At 60.2% G+C, this 16,009-nt stretch overlaps 1 protein-coding gene across 6 annotated transcripts in view; it reads right to left on the bottom strand.

Annotated features, from left to right (window-relative positions):
- Nucleotides 1-16,009, bottom strand: part of TPCN1 (two pore segment channel 1) — a 47,735-nt gene that overhangs the window by 10,363 nt on the left and 21,363 nt on the right. For 4 of the 6 annotated variants that reach the window (XM_081284449.1, XM_081284453.1, XM_081284448.1 and 1 more), the window contains 13 exons: nucleotides 15,173-15,300; nucleotides 10,069-10,245; nucleotides 9,022-9,135; nucleotides 8,310-8,440; nucleotides 7,594-7,682; nucleotides 6,096-6,130; nucleotides 5,640-5,698; nucleotides 5,365-5,464; nucleotides 3,230-3,346; nucleotides 2,899-3,023; nucleotides 2,187-2,235; nucleotides 1,751-1,814; nucleotides 974-1,018 (listed from right to left, as the gene is read on the bottom strand). In XM_081284449.1, the coding sequence (XP_081140575.1) occupies nucleotides 974-1,018; nucleotides 1,751-1,814; nucleotides 2,187-2,235; nucleotides 2,899-3,023; nucleotides 3,230-3,346; nucleotides 5,365-5,464; nucleotides 5,640-5,698; nucleotides 6,096-6,130; nucleotides 7,594-7,682; nucleotides 8,310-8,440; nucleotides 9,022-9,135; nucleotides 10,069-10,245; nucleotides 15,173-15,300 (1,233 nt within the window). Of the gene's footprint in view, nucleotides 1-973; nucleotides 1,019-1,750; nucleotides 1,815-2,186; nucleotides 2,236-2,898; nucleotides 3,024-3,229; nucleotides 3,347-5,364; nucleotides 5,465-5,639; nucleotides 5,699-6,095; nucleotides 6,131-7,593; nucleotides 7,683-8,309; nucleotides 8,441-9,021; nucleotides 9,136-10,068; nucleotides 10,246-11,412; nucleotides 11,779-11,814; nucleotides 13,012-15,172; nucleotides 15,301-16,009 lie in introns of those variants that run through there. The other 2 variants (XM_081284451.1, XM_081284452.1) reach the window with 2 other exon arrangements.

The following is a 16,009-nucleotide window of genomic DNA, read 5'->3' as shown; positions in this document are numbered from 1 at the left end:
AGTCACCAATCCCAAGCCAGGAGCACCCCCAGCACGTCTGACTGTGGTCTGTAAACACGACTTCCTGCTAAAGGGACCGAAGCTCCTTGCAAAGACTGAATCTGCTTGAGCCTATAGTCTGGTTCTGTCCAAGAGAAGCTTCCGTGGTGATGGAGATAGTCTTATCTGTACAGTTTGGTCACTGTTTGAGGCTACTGAGCACTTGAAATGCTAGGGGTAACTGAGTTTTTATTTTAAATTAGCTTAGAAGTTACTAGCAGAGTCTTGGTATCCAAATGACAGGAAATACACACCAGGGGAGCATGCAAAAACCAAGAGAAAGGACTAACAGCCCCATTTCCTCAACTGAACACTGCAAGAGGGAGAAAAGAAGAACAGGGCTTGGTGGCACATGCTGTCATCCCAGAGGCTCGGGAGGCTGAGGCAGGAGGATCTCGAGTTCAAAGCCAGCCTCAGCAAGTGAGGCACTAAGCAACTCAGTGAGACTCTGTCTATAAATAAAATACAAAATAGGGCTGGGGATGGGGCTGAGTGGACAAATGTCCCTGAGTTCAATCCCTGGTACCCCCCACCCCCAACAAAGAGGGAGAAAGGGATGGGAAAGAACCTGCAGATTCAAACAGCCTGAGGAGAAACAGCAACCTGTTCTGGAACGTGTCTGAACACATCCTGATCTAAACGGACAAGGAGCTGGAGTGAGGGTCCAGACCACCAGGAAGGCCTGGCCTGCGGTGACATCTGCCGTCCCGGGTGCTGGCACACAGGAGTGCCGGCATGGTCTTCCTCCCTCCATATTGACTGACTTAGTGCCGGGGAGGGAACCCGGGGCCTCACACACACTGTCCACTGAGCTACACCTGCTGACCAGGCTGGGCATCTTCTATAGTCAGACGCACAACTGTTTCCCCTCCACCATGTAGAACAGCAAAGGCTCAGGAGGGAAGGGCCCGGAGCAGGGACAGGCCACACTTACACATGAAATACTGGAAGGCCTTGGACTTCACCAGGATGTTGATTCCTGTTTGGAGAGGAAACGTTCAAATGAAATCCTCACCTGCAGGACACTGTCCCCAGCCACACACTTCATGGACAGGTCAACCAGGACATCGATGCCCGGGGCTGCAGAGGGAGGGCCTGCCTGAGGGAGCCCGTGCTTCTGCTTGGACCCCAAGGGGACGCACCTGGAGCCCACAAGCACAGCCAAGCTGTGTCCACTGTGGGACTTCCGCTGCTGCTCCTCAGCCCGGCCTACCTGTCCACCCACCCATTCAGCTAACGGTCATCCATGGGGCAGAGAAAACCCGTGCCCAGCGAGGGCCCGGCTGTGGGAAGCATCCCGGTGTGCATGCAGCAGCTCAGCCTTGTTCCCAAGAGCCCAGACCCAGGCTTAGGCTGCGACACAAGAAAGTCCTTGTGGGCCAACCACACACCCACGCAGAACTGCCAAGATTCAAAGTCCTCTATTGTTGTAAACACACCAAAAAACATCAGAAAGGCCCAGGTCAGAGAGCCGAGTGGCCATCTTGGGGTGGATAAATTTCACTTTCTTCCAATGAGCTGACTTTCTAGATTTTCTTCAATGAATACTATTGCTTTGGTCTAAGTGAGGAAGCATCCAGAAGGTCCCGCTGCTGTTGTGCCACGCACACTGGGCTCTGGCTCTGCACCAGGCCACCCCCATGAATGTCTGCCTGTGGCCTCCGAGACCCCCGCCTGCCCCAGCTGTGGGTCACCCTCAGGTGGACCTCACCTTTGAAGATGAGGAACGCGGTCCTGGGAAGCTCATCGAACCAGTGCTCTCGGTTTCTCTTGACCTGCGGGGCAGTGGGCGCAGGAGTCAGGCCAGGGCGTGGCCCCTCCTCCCTGCCAGCGCAGCTGACCCAGAACAGCTGAGTGACAGCAGCATGGGCAGCCACAGGGCACCTGCCCAACTTTCCCCTTGTCCCGGACTCCCTCGAGAAGGGACTTGCTCCCACAGGTGAGCCAGGCACCTGGGAAGCTGGGCTAATTCGCCTGACGTCACAGAAACTGGATGCGCTTAACCACAACCCTGCGTCACCATGTGGGGGCTGACGTGGGGGCCGGGCCCTGCTGTGCGAGGTGCCAGGGGTGCACCTCTGAGGCCTCCGTCCCCGCTCCTACTGGGCGCCCACCTGCCCGCCCCCCGCCCTCTCCCAGGTACTCACCTTCCACTTGAGGGCGGCGACTTCATAGATGTCATAGAAGTCCTTCAGGCTGTGAGAGCAAAAGGAGGAGGCACACGCTGGCACCACCCGAGCCCCGGCTCCCACTCTCACAGGGAGCAGGGGACAGCTCATGAGTCCCAGCATGTCCTCTGATCTCCTGTCCCGGGGGATTTGGGTCACCCAATCAACCAGCCATGCTGACTGATCCCTGTGGTCCACACTGATGCTGACAGTCTCCACGCCCGGGAGCAGCCGCAGAACACCACGATTTCGAGATGGACGCTTAGCGTCCTCCAGCAGAGGCCCCGGGGAAAGGCTGGACTGAGCACTCCCCAGTAGGAGGCTGCTTCGGAGCCTCAGCAACAGCCCGGAGACCCTTCTGCCCACCGAGACCTTGGCTCAGTTCTCTGCAGCTGTGCCGGGCGCGTGTGTGTGCGCATGTCCACCCCCTCCACCCACTGGACGACCCCTGCCCTGGGCTCCAGTGCCACCGGCTGGGCCAGGGCAGACATTCCTTTTTCATCCAGCCTGCCTGGCAGTTGGACCTCTGTGACTCACAGAGGGATCCCGACACACACCACCCACCTGTAGAAGCTCAGGGACAAAGGGAAATCTAATGAGCCTCTGCCACCTGCTCCCGCTGCCCTGGCGCCCCAGCTCCTGGGTGAAGGCCGTGTCTGGCCGCGCTGCCCCCACTGGCACCGGCTCTCACCTGAGCAGAGGTGAGTCGCTCTGATTCAGGGCCTTGAAAGTCAGAAAGCGCTCCCGGGCGCTCATCCGGGGCTTGTAGAAGCGCATTAGGCCTTCGAACTGCCTGTAGGAGATGCCCGAGGGCCTCTGGGGAGCGAAGGACAAGAGGTGGATCAGGGATCCAGCCCAGACTGTTCCCCACCCAGGGCAGCCAGGCTGGACGCCAGCACACACCCCAGGCCCTGCTCCTTCTCCCTGGCAGGACTCTGGTCTGTGAAGTCTCTGGCCCCACCAGGCTCAGGGGCTGCTCCGGGCAGGGGCAAAGCAAGGCCCACCCCTGCCCGCGCCCCTACCCGCTGGCTGACAAGGAGGCGGTAGGCGTGCTGGATGGCAGTCCTCCTGTGCAGCAGCAGAGACTTGAACTTGCGCTTCTCAATGTCACTGAAGGTGTCGAACACCACGGCCAGGAGCTGCGGGGGAGGCAGAGCCTGACTGTGCGCCCTGCAGGGCCGGACCAGCAGGAAGGCGTCACCAGCCAGCCAAGGGGACTGGAGACCCCTGCATGCACCCCAGGATACAGGACTCTGGTGGCTCTCCACAGGAGCCATTCACTGCTACCTGTCCCTGGCTGGGCCGGGGACAAGCGAGGGGACAAGGAAGCAGCAAGAAGGGCAGGAAGAGACATCATGGCAGTGTTCTTCCTCCTGCTCCTAGTACTTGTGCGTCAGGGCTTCATGGGTGGCCCAGAAATAAGGCGGGGAGGAGGCTGTGCTCAGGAAGCAGCCTCAGGGATGCCTGGTACCCTCAGCTCAAGGACACCAGCTACATTACTAGAGGGCAGGGGGTGGGAGGGGGAATGTGACAGAATCCCTTTCTGGAAACACCCCATCTTTCACAGGCGTTTTGAGGATGCTCTCCTGCCATTCCCACCTTCACATGGGCCCCCCCCCATTTACTCTGTGCAGGTCACGATGCGCGACTCTTCCCTAGCTGGGCCACGCAGCCAATATTTCAGGCTATGAAGGCCAGGTGGCTGCCGCCATTCCCAGCTGGCCATACCAGGTGTTCTGTGAAACCAGCCACAGAAATGAGCCAGCCGGTGGGCGTGGCCATGTGACAATGGAACTTTACGACCTGGCATGGGGCAGGTCGCTGACCCTTGCCCCAGACTGTTGCGCCCACGACATTGTATAATTTTTGGTTTTCACCCACGGTTCCTGCCCCGACTGCCTCCCAAAGCCAGCCACAGGAGGGAGAGGTCCTCCTCCCTGAGGTGGTCACAGGAAGCCAAGCTCCCGTCCAACAGGCCACGGCCCCTCGCCTTTCCACGGGCAGCTGTCCTGTGGCCTAGAGGAGAGGCCGCCCAGAGAGGCCGAGTGCAGGCGGCAGGGCAGGGGACAGTGAGGGCGTGGAGGCTCCGACAGCCTCCCTGGGCCTCCACCCTGCGTGGCTGCACTTATGACCCTGAGTTCTGGAGCACCTCCAGGTGGCTTACTGGTGGAGAGAAGGCTCCTCCCTGGAGAGGTCCCAGGAGCCTCCGTGACTATGGTGTGAGTGAGGGGACAAGCCCTTGCTTTTCCCAACAGACAGTTTTGAATAGGTCACAGGGGAGGGCTCACGCAAGAGGGTGGGAGGTCACTGTCTTTCTTTTAAACTTGGTCATAAAAAGAAAGTGTCTTCTTTTTTTGAAACTAGAAATGTCTAGATTTCACAAGTCTGCCCAGAGAAAGCGTCTTCCATGTCCATCTGAGCCGGACTCCGTGACAGTGTAAAGTGCTTTCTGGAAATGGACCAATAAGCCTAACAGGCTGGGGGCAGCTCACTGGGGAATAGCACTGGCCAGCACCCAGTCCCAGCCTCCCCCTCAGGGACAAAAAGCCCCCTGCCAGCTCTGGTGCTGACGCATGGTCTCACCCAGCGCTGGCGGGGACCTGGAGGACAGCCTGGGGCCAGCCTCTCTCAGCAGGCACCCCCAGAGTCCTCGAGTGCTCAGGGTGCGTGTCTCCTGAGTGGAGGGTGCTCCAGCTAGATCCTGGGGTTCCTGATGAGCGGGGCACAGGCACACAGTGCTCCTGGCCTGTGGGCACAGGGCAAGGGTGGCTGGGCAGGGCCCCGGGGTCTGCCCACAGGGCCACACTGGGCTGTGCCCTGGGCTCACTCCTCTGTTGGTCTCACACTTGCAGTTTCTGTATCTGTCGCAGTCACAACAGCCCCTGGTGGGGGGGTTGGGTGGGGGGTGAGGTGCTCCACCCTCAGGTCTGAAGTACCCTGCAGCCTGGCTGGGCAGGGTGGACGCCAGTCTCCAGAGTCACTCTGCCTGTGCTTTAAGAATGACAAGATCCCCGAGCAGCCCTGGCCTGAAACCCGGCACCGTCAGCAGCAGCACTGACCCCGAGAGGATGCCACCAATAGGGGAACCTGACACAGTCCCCAAACGTCACACCTGCCAGGAGCCGGGGCCCCACCCGTGGCCCGCCCAGCCTCTTACCAGGTTCATGATGAAGTACAGCTCGATGGACAGGTACACGATGAAGAAGGCGCAGGACCAGGGGCTCCGGGCGTAGGCGGGCATCATCACGTCTGGGAAACTGACGCGCACAGGGTCAGCCGCGGGGCCTCCAGGGACAGGCCTGGCGCAGGACAGTTCCCTGCGCAGCCCACACTGGGCCCTGAGGCTGAGCCCCGAGTGGAGCATGGCAGCCGAGGTGTGCAGTGCCCTTGGCTGGGCCCACGGAGGACGGAGAGGAGGGCGCCCGGACTCACTTGGCCGTGGTCAGGAGGACGAATAGGCTGACGATGCTGTCCTCCAGCGTGTGGAAGTACTGCAGGGGGGCGCGGGGACACGTGAGGGCACACTGTGGCCAGGCCACCTGCAGCGCCAGCCCTGCCCACCTGCTCCCCCCCCGCTGAGGAGCCCCTGGGAGGGCAGAGCACGGAGGCACCCTCTGGCAGGGGCAGGCCACCAACTCCGGGGGACATGTCTGCGCAAGGAGCCTGGTCCCTGCACTGCTCTGCCAGTGTCCTGGCATTCCACCCTGGTCTTGGATGCCCTCCTCAAGGGACAGGAGGGACTGCCTCGGCCCTGAGGTGACCAAGAGCTCAGGTCTGTGGCTCTCAGGGGCCAGGAGCCAGGCAGAGTGTCCCTTCCCAACCTGCCTCGCTCACTCCAGCCCCCTTGAGGGACAGCCACAGGAAGGGACCGCGGCCTCGGCTGCTTACCGGGTCAGCAGGGTTGGAGGAGAACAAGTAGAAACCTGGAGGGTGGCAGAGGAAGACCAGAGGTGTGAGAGCGGGAGTCCCAGGGCCAGGAAACTGAATGTCACACACGTGGCGGCCGCGCTGGGCCCCAGGCGTGGAGGGGGCTATGGGCCCAAGAGGTCATGTTGTTTGAAGGACCTGGTGCTCCGCACTCTGGGGTCCACTGCCCCCGGAAACGTGCCCAGGACGGACAGCCTTTCTCTAGAATGGCTGCAGACCTGTATTTTGCAGAGTCTAGGTCTAAAGAGCCGCCCCAGCTCTGCAGACCAACAAAGCCCATCTGGGGGCTGGATCTGGAGCCCTGGCCTGGAGGACAGAGTGGCCAAGTCAAGTCCCAAAGGGGTCCTGCTGCTCCCCTGAGCCAGGGTCCTGGGGAGGGGCACCCTTCCTGTCCCAAGATGAGCTGTCCCAAGTCCTTGGAATCCTGAGTGAGAAAAGGGGGACTCTCCATCCTCAGATGCAATCTGTCCCCCGAGAAGCACAATGTGATTCACCCAGGGCAGGTGGGAGGAGTGGGAGGACACGGCTCAGGACTGGGTGGTCATGAGGGCTCCTTGGTTCTGGGGCTGTCACCACCCAGGGGTCTCCGGAGACATGCCTCTGTGGCATGCTGGAACCCACCATGAGCCTGGGCCAGGATGCCAGGTCACACTGCCTGTCTAAAGAGCCCAGACCTCTTCCAGGTGACAAAGGCCGGCCCCGGGGGGCCTCCTGTGAGGCTGGATCCTGAGCCAAAGGTGCAGGCACATGCCGCAGGGGAACCAGGGCACCTGCGCTGGGCAGCACCAAACCACGCACTGCAGCGGGTCTGAATGTGGCCAGTGTCCACAGCAGCAGACCAGGGGCACGCCCACTGTACTGAGGGCAGCGTCAAGGAGCTACGTCTGCACGTATCAAAAGGCATAAGCCCATCGGGCACAAGAGAGCAACCTGCCACCGGGGCTGCGGTGCCCACCTGGGGTTCTCAGCCACGTGGGAGGCCGAGGCAGGAGGGTCAGAGGTACGATCGACCAGCCTGGGCAACTTAGTGAGACCTTGTCTCAAAATAAAAAAGCGGGCTGGGGACACAGTGCAGTTGGTAGAGGGCTTCTCTCACACGCACAGGCCCTGGGTTCAATCATCAGCACCGCAAAAAAAAAAATGGCTTGGGGATACAACTCAGTGGTAGAGAGCTTGGGGTTCAACCCCCAATGCTGCAAAAAAAAAAAAAAAAGAATCCAAGAGGCCCCAGAGACCCCCTCGCGTGAGACGCAAGAGGAAGGTGCCAGCTACCGACTGGGAACCACCCTCACCAGACGCTGGGTCTAGGGCACGCTGACCTGGGACTCGCAGCCTCCAGGACCGTGGGCAGTACATTCCCATTTCCAAGCCACCCGGCCCATGGTCATTGATGACAGCAGCCTGAAGGGACCAGACACTGCCCACTGCGAAGGTCTTCCTGAAGGGCATGGGTGCTCACCGAGGATGGCGAAGATGATCATGAAGAAGAGCAGCAGGAGCAGGATGTCCATGAAGGGGGGCAGGGACTGGAAGATCTGCCGCAGGTTGCTGGGGAGAGAGGGGCAGCTGGGCTGGGGGCCGGCCCGGGCCGGGGGGCGGGAACAAGGCAGGTGTGACAGACACAGCACCGGTCCTCGTGGCCCAGGTGAAGAGGGCCCACAAGATCAGGAAGGGCAGCAGGCCAAGCACAGGGCCTCGGGCACCAAGGTCAGCTCCCAGAGATACCCCAGGGCCCGCCCCAGGGATGTGATTCCCACTGTGCCATGGGCACATAGGAGGCCCTGCTGGCCACTGTCACCACAGGTCCCCCATGAGACAGTCTCGGATGGGTCTCCAGAGACATGTGACTCTGGGTGTGGGCTGGCATCGGTGTGGTCCTGGAGCCCGGGGAGGCACCAGGAGGGCCTGCCCGATCCACCATGATGCTTCACACGGCCGCCTGATGGGGCGGGTGCTGCTGTGCCCAGCAGGTGACAAGCAAGTGGCACGCTCTGTGGGGAGCTGGCCCCAGAGGGCAGCAGGCAGGACGGACAGGGCCCTGGACGTGGAGTCAGGGAAGCTCAACCCACAGGACCCGCCTGCCCGTGCCAGGCCAGCAGGGGCTCCAGCTCCACAGGCCAGAGGTCAAGGCCACCCGCAGCAGGGCCCATCCACACAGCCCGCCCCGAGCCTTACCGCCGAACGCCGCCGCAGTACCGGCAGTCCACCAGGAAAATGCAGCGCAGGGCCCGGGTCACCCGCACGTGGGACGTCTGCCGCACCAGCACCACGATGGCCTCCGCGAACTGCACCACCAGGACGCAGGTCTGGACGGCAGGCCCAGGGCGTCAGGCCACAGCCAGCCCCCACCCCAGCGCACCCAGCAGACGTGTGGCCCCGGGGGAAGCGTCCCAGGGACTGCTCCCCACCACAGCCCACCGTCATCTGCCCTCGGCATCCACCAGCCTCCCCCACGTCCACTCCCACCAGGAGGCCCTGGAGGTCTGGGCCCAGCCTGACCTCCGCTCCCTGGGGACATTCTCCTAGACGGGCGTGCACACTTGTCACACTGCCGAGCGCCACCCCGACTCGCCCTACTGAGGCCTCCTCTGGCACACAAGAGGTGCACAACGCTGGGGCAGTCAGCGCGGGGCCAGCAGGCTGAGCGGACCCCTCCCTTCCGCCTGGCTGCATGTGCACTGTGCAGGGCACACACCTACGGTGACCCAGAGTGTGCCAACACGGAGCCCCAGGACTGTGCTGGTACCCCCAGGACACCTGGGGACGTGCCGAGGCTGGCAGGACCCGGGGTGACATCCGTGGGGGATTTTAAATCAGTCCAAAGATACAGGTTTGAAGCACCCATGGGAGAAACAGGCGCCACACGACGGGCAGACAGACACGTCACCTTGACCATGGTCCGCTTGTGCCGGACGAAGGTGTGGAGGCCCAGCCACCGCGATTTCATGCAGAGCTCGAACACCACCACCATCAGCGCAAACAGCTCCAGGGTGGCGTGGACCTGCAACCAGGCATGGGGCGTGGCAGGCCACCATTCAGGGCCACCTGTCTTGGCCCCACCCCCGGGGCCTGGGAAACTGCCAGGGCCCCTTCCTAACACACACAGCCCTGGACGCAGAGCGTCCCCAGAACATCTCCACATGTGGACTGTGCACCTGGTGAGAGGCCGGGGCCTAGGGCGCGAGGAGAGGAGCAGAGGGGCAACAAGACTCCCATCTAGTTCCAGGAAGGACGCCATGAAATTCACAAAGACCCAGAGAAGAACATTAAAGCAGCACGGAATAGGGACTTAAAAACCAAGGGGACAATCCAGGCTCTGAGAAGAAGTGGCCCCCCAGTCTCGTTCCCCAGTTGGCACCAGGACAAGAACGCAGGGAAGACCCTAAATGAGCCTCGTCTGCTCAGGGTGCCGTGTCCTCCAGGGGACAGGGTCCCCCTGAGGAGGGAGAGCCAGCTCCAGGAGCAGCGGTGGGGACAGGGTAGCTGGGGAAGGGTCACAAGGGCCTGGGGCCCAGGCTGCTCAGTGAGGGTGTCCTTTCCTGTTCCTGCTTGAGCAAGGGACATGGCACTCCCACACACCACCAGGCCCCATGCTGACCAAGGGCTCTGCTGGGCAAGGCATCTGTAGGACTAGACCGTCCTCCTGCCACCGGTGGCCCCAGCTAACTGCCTTCTTGTCAAGGTTGGAGATAGTGTGCAGACAGTGGGGTGACTGAGAGGTGGGTACTGGTCCTGAGGGACACCAGTGGGACCCCTCCTTGACAGACTACCGTGGAGGCTGCTGACCCCACTCACCCAGTGAGACTGTGGGGTCCTCAGGGCTTCAGTGGCTGCCCTGAGCTTGTTTTAGGTCTGCTGCAGCCCCTGCCCTTCCAGAAGGTTCCCTCCTGCTGTCTGCCCCAGAAAGCCCTGCTCGCTGGCCCCAGGCACTCACGTAAATGCCGAGCCGGAGTGCGGGGACGGCGGGCGCCTCGCACAGGGACAGCAGCAGCAGCAGCAGGGCGGTCAGCAGCTCCATCAGGTAGAAGAGGTGGTTGTGTACAAAGAGGTAGGCCCCCAGCGCCCTGGCGTCCTTGGGGTGGGTGAAGAACTTGTCGTTGTTCTCGCCTTCCTGAAAGGATGGCCGTGTGGGCGCGCCAGCCAGGGTGACTCCGGGTGACCCAGAGGTGCGGTGGCAGGGAGAGGGGCAGGCCCAGGTGAGGACTGGGAAGAACTCGGGCGCAGCTGGACCCGCCTCACCCCCTGGACAGGCCAGAGAGACAGCAGCTGCTCAAGACCCAGGGCTGGTGCCTGGTGGGTCCAGAGTAGGCACCCAAAAGCTCACGCGAGAAGCAGGACGGTCAGAGGAGGAGCCCCGGGTCAGGAGAGCCTTGACCAGCCAGCGCGCTAATCGCCTGATAGGGATGGACTCGGGGTGACGGGGGCAGGGGGTGTGGCTGAGGAGGTGGGTTCTGGGGGTGCCCTGGGTTCACGATCTGTCCAATGTCCAGTCTCTGCCCCCTCTGCTTCCTGGAACCACGTTCCCAGCTGCTCCCCTGGGCCATGCTCTTCTGCCACGAGGTCCTGCCTCCCCTCAGGCCACCTGTGGACTGAGCCCTCTGAAACCGGGAGCCCCAAATACACTTTTTCTCCTCTAAAGTTGTTTTTGTTGGGTCTTTTGGTCACAGCAGCAAAGTTGGAAATTATCTCAGCTTTCACAGGAAAATGGGCCAACACCATGCCTTTAGGACCCAGGGACAGCTGCCCGGAGGGGGACCCACGGACTCTTATTAACTCAGGCTGCCCGCATCCTAATCCCATTTTTTGGACAGATGATAATTGCACTTATTTATGGGGCATGATGATGTTTGGATATAGGATCTGTTATGGAGTGACAAAATCAACTAACCAATACTCACCCCTATTCACCTTTCTTTCTTTTTTCTTTTTTTCTTTTTCTTTTTTTTTTTTTCTTTTGTAGTAGGAACATTTAAAATCTACTCTCTAGGAGCTGGGCTGGGGCTGAGCAATAGAGCGCTTGCCTTGAGGCCCATCCTTAGCACCACATAAAAAGACCTAAATAGATATTGTGTCCACATAAACTAAAAAAAGTATTTCAAAAAATTTTTTAAATCGACCCTCTCAGCAATTCTGAAACAGACACACTACATCATTAACCACGGTCACCACGCTGGACAAGGGTCTCGGACTCAGTCCTCCTGTCTGACGGAAGCTTTACTACCTCACCTGCTCTGCCCGCCCTGGTGACCCCATTCAGCCTCCACCTCTGCAACCTCACCGTGAGGCGGGCAGCGCTGCCTTCCTATGGTGGCTCATTCCACGTCACATCTCGCTCTCCAGGTCCATCCACGCTGTCGCAAATGACCGGAGCTGGTCCCCTTTCGAGGCTCACAGTCTATTCTGAGTCTACCCCAGGTTTCCTCTGTCCCTTCACCTCTCACGACTCCTGGCCCCGCACCCTTGGCCACTATGAGTGGCTGCAAGGACCACAGACGCGCATGTCTCTGACACACTGACGTCAGCTCCTCTCAGAAGGGCCCAGAGGTGGAACCGCAGGGCACAGCAGGTCTGCTCGGCTTCCTGAGCACCTCCAGGTTTTTCCACATCCCGCACGTGAGGGTCCCTACTCGGCCTCCTCACCAGCACACACCCCAAGGCCACTGCTGGCCCTCCTTGTTACCATCAGCCTTTGGGGGCTTCCTTATGGTCCCTGGAGTTGGTGGACACAGCGTAAGTGGGGGGCGTCCGGCCTCAAGGGTCCATCCCCCACCTGGGCAGCCAACCTTGGTGGCTTCGCGGGCACTTCCTCAGCCGCTGGGCTGCGGGCACTGGCTCTGTCTTCTCGAGTGGCGGAGGCTAGTGCCTGCCTCTGACCCACGGCAACCTCTGGAGACATTTCTGGTTGTCAGTGTGAAGGTTGAAAATGCTCCCGGCAGCTGCAGGGTCCATCCCAGCGACCACCCTCGCCATCCTCATGGAGGCTACTCCTGGGAAGGCCTGGGCTGCGGCTTGCAGGGGACCCGGAGCAGGTCACTTCCTGAAGCTGGTCACTTCCTGAAGCTGACCCGCTGCTGCCCTCCTGAGCAACTGCAGACCAGCGGGGGGGGGGCCACAAAGGACCCACACCTCCAAGCCAGAGGCGGTAGGCCGGCGCAGCCTGTGGTCTGTGCAGGGCCCCAGGGACAGGGACAATAGGCACAGTGGCCAGGAAGCTTCTCGGCTGAATTACTTTAGAAAATGTGACTCTTGCACAACTTCTCCCAACAAGTGGCCCGAAAGCCAGAGGAAGGCACTGCCGCAGGGGCTCCGACTTGAACTCCAGAATCTAGAGGCGCCGGACAGGAGACGGGGACACCGTCTCCACCAAAGAAGCCCGAGGAAACCCTTCCTGGGGGACTGGGTTCCGATCTGAGCCTAAAGGACGACACGGGGCTCGTCCCCTGCCTGCTGTGCACGAGCCACACGAGGACACGTCAGGAAGGCCAGTGGGACGGCCTCTCTGCTCCCTGGGACTCAAGTACACACAGACGTGAGCGCTGGACATGTGGCTCCCGAGGGTGAGGCACTGGGGAGGAATGTGGGAGAGGAGGAGAGGGGACCGTGGGTACCAGCCAGGGCCACCAACCCTCACACACCAGCAGCCCAGTGCAAGGGCCCTGCTGCAGCTCAGCCATGGGTCAAAAGAGGAAGCCACCTGACACCAGCCGACACTCCACAAGTGGTCACCATGCTGCCCACGGGGACCCAGGCTGCCCAAGCTTTTGTTCTCTAAAACTGATGCATGTTTTGGTAAAAATAAGTCAAATAACACACAGACATAGAAGGTGGTAAGACTCCCATCAGGGCTGGGGCTGTGGCTCAGCGGTAGAGCGCTCGCCCTGGGTTCGCTCCTCAGCACCACATAAATAAGTGAAATAAAGGTGTTGTGTCCAACTACAACTAAAAAGTAAATATTAAAAAAAAATAGAATCCCATCAGCCAGAGGTCACCAGTCCTGTCCTAGGTGAACACTTTCCAGATGTGTGGCTCTGTGCATGCGCACACACTCACGCGCACTCACACGCACTCTCACACGCACTCTCATACACACATACACTCACATACACACATACACTCACACATGCACACTTGAGCACACACGCATACATACACACATGTGCGCGCGCACACACACACACACACACGCCACGATAGGTACATAAAACTTTCCATAAAAATGATCGCGACACATCTGATGTTCCATCACCTCTATTTCCACAAGTACCGTGGCCATTTTCAAGTGGATACAATGTGGCCAGAAGGACAGATGTGCTGGGGACAGCTCTGCCCCGGGGCTGTGTGCAGGCTAACCAAGGACAGCCCAGGCTCCACCACTGAACCATGCCCCAGCCCCAGATGGACAGTTTAAACCCACCCTGGGGACTTGCTAGCGGGGGTCTGGGCATTGCTTGGCCTCTCTGAACTCCACTGTGACGGCTGTAAAGCGGGAGGTAATGGTGCCAGCCCGGGGCGCCTGGTGTGAGGACAAGCAGGTGCCCCCACAAAGTCCCCCACTCCATCACCAGCACTCTCCCCTGCTTAGGGAGAGAAGGAATTACCAGATTCCCGAGTCCCTGGCTCTGCCCTCAGGGAAGGGACACTAACAGGCGGGCCCAGCTCCCTACCTCATCCCTGCACTGTTTCTATGGCCTCTACCTGAATCAAACATCTGCAGAGGAGCCAAGGCACCTGCGCGGCTCTGTGTGAAAACACAGACAGACAGCTGGACAACACGGAGTGGACACCTGGACTGAATGACATCTTTTTTTTTTTTTACATGACAATACAAATCCTTGCAGGGGAGAACTGCTTCAGAGACATGAGGAAAATCATCATTCAAAGAATTTAAGAAACATTCTATTCTTCACCCAAATCCTCACTGAATGGACACCAGAGACCAGAATCCGACTGTGACAAGATCAGGCATAGAGGCCAAGAGGCTGGGCTGGTGGTGGAGGGCAGATCTCCAGGGGACAGACTCTTGCTGGCTGAGGAGGCCCCAGGAAACGCGACCCCTCCCACCCAGTCGCCCATCCCCCAGTCTCTGCAGTAAGAGCGCGGGTTCACCATGCAGAATCAGGGAGCGCCACAAGGGAACAAACCCAGGCCTTCACAACAGCTGAGTGAATGAGGCTGACTCCCCCGATGTCATCTAAAGTCACTGGGATGACATTTACACGAGATCATAATACAAGAGAAAAGCATGTGCTGCGCACTATTAATAAAATGCAGACTATGGCTCGGGGTGTGCTCGGGGTGCAGCACCTGCCCAGGGTGCACAAGGCCCTGGGCGCCTCCCTGACAAAGGACACCAGCGGATCACACAGCCACAGGCAGCACGTGACTTGTTTTGGATATGGAGTCCTGCTCTGTTGCCCAGACTGGCCTTGAACATCTGGGCTCCAGCAGGCCCTTCCCTGGCCTCCTGAGGAGGGGGACTACCAGAGTGACCCTCCAGGCCTGGCTCTGCCTGGCGGTGGCTTGGTTGGTTTTCTTAGGGGCACTGGGGTGGAGCCAGGCTCCTTATCACTGAGAGTCACCCCAGCCCTTCTCATGTTTGATCTGAAACAGGCTCTCACTCAGCGCTAGACTGGCCTTGACCTTGCAGCCCTCCTGCCTCCTGAGCAGCTGGATTCCAGGTGGGTGCCCCTCGCCTGGGCGTGCGTACTTAATACAGAAGGAAACCATGGGGACAGGACTGGCCGGGTGCCCGTTCCTTCATTTCCTCCTCGTCCCTCGGTTTGTGATGACGAGCATGTATCACTTTTACAGAAAAGCATGACTGTCTTATTTTTTTCCAAAAAAATGAACAAACCAAAACCGTGCTACGTGGTGGAGGTGAGAGCAGCCGCAGGCTGGATGGGAAAGGATGAAGGTCCTCAGTCCCCCTCGGCCAGCAGACCTGCCCCAGGACGAAGGTCATAAAGCAGGGGCGCCCGGCAAGTCAAGAGGGCAGCATGGGGACTCTGCCCCCCAGGGGCGGGACAGGAGACACTCACCTGGAGGTAGATGGCTGCCTCTTGATAGTTCATCTCCCAGTTGTGGCTGGAGGGGCTGGAGGGGGGGCTCTCTCCGCTAGAGACCAGACTGGGGGTCCGGGAGTCGTGGGAGGCATGGCTGCCCCCATCTGCATGGGGAGAGGAGAGACATTAGAGAGCAGGCCACAGGCAGAAGGGGCAGCAGTCACCGCCCGCTCACACACACCTGTCACCTGCAAGGCAGCGCTCACCCTGTGTGCTAAGGACAACAAGAATCACAAGGGCTGGCCACCGCTCGGTCTCTTTTAAGTGAGGAGACAAGGACAAAGGGGGTGCAGTGCGTGGGGAGGAAGCCCACCTCTGCTTATTCTCACAGAGAGGAGCCCCGGAGGAAGAAGGAGAACTCCGAGGCGGGTGGCCTGGGGCGGCGAGGGGGACCTGGGGCGGTGAGGGGTCCTGGGGCAGGGAGGAATGGCAGGGCCCAGCCTTGGGGTCCTCTTTCTGTAGACTTCTGTTGAGATCCTGCTTCTGCAAACATCTAAAGGCCTGGATGTGCCCCTGAGGCAGGGTCAGCCACTGCCTGTCCTTGCTGACATGGGCGCCCTCCTCCTCCAGTGCCTGCTGGCCGCTCTGGGGAATGCCCCCTCTCTGCCCTGTGTCCACACTGCCTGGCTCTGGCTGAGCCACCCTGGCTCCCAGGCAGGTGACCTGGGCTAGGCAATAAGAGCCCCCGTCCTGCTTGGCACAGGGTGGCGCAGGTGTCGGTGCTGACCCCCACCCAGCCAGCCAGGGCTGTGCTTGGAACTCCTCCCACACCAATTCAGGGGGGCTCTTTCCCTCCTCAGCTGCCAAGAGACA

The sequence above is a fragment of the Spermophilus citellus genome (assembly GCF_964194105.1).
Source record: "Spermophilus citellus genome assembly, chromosome: 3".
NCBI lineage: Eukaryota > Metazoa > Chordata > Mammalia > Rodentia > Sciuridae > Spermophilus > Spermophilus citellus.
This window is presented reverse-complemented; position numbering and strand designations above follow the sequence as displayed.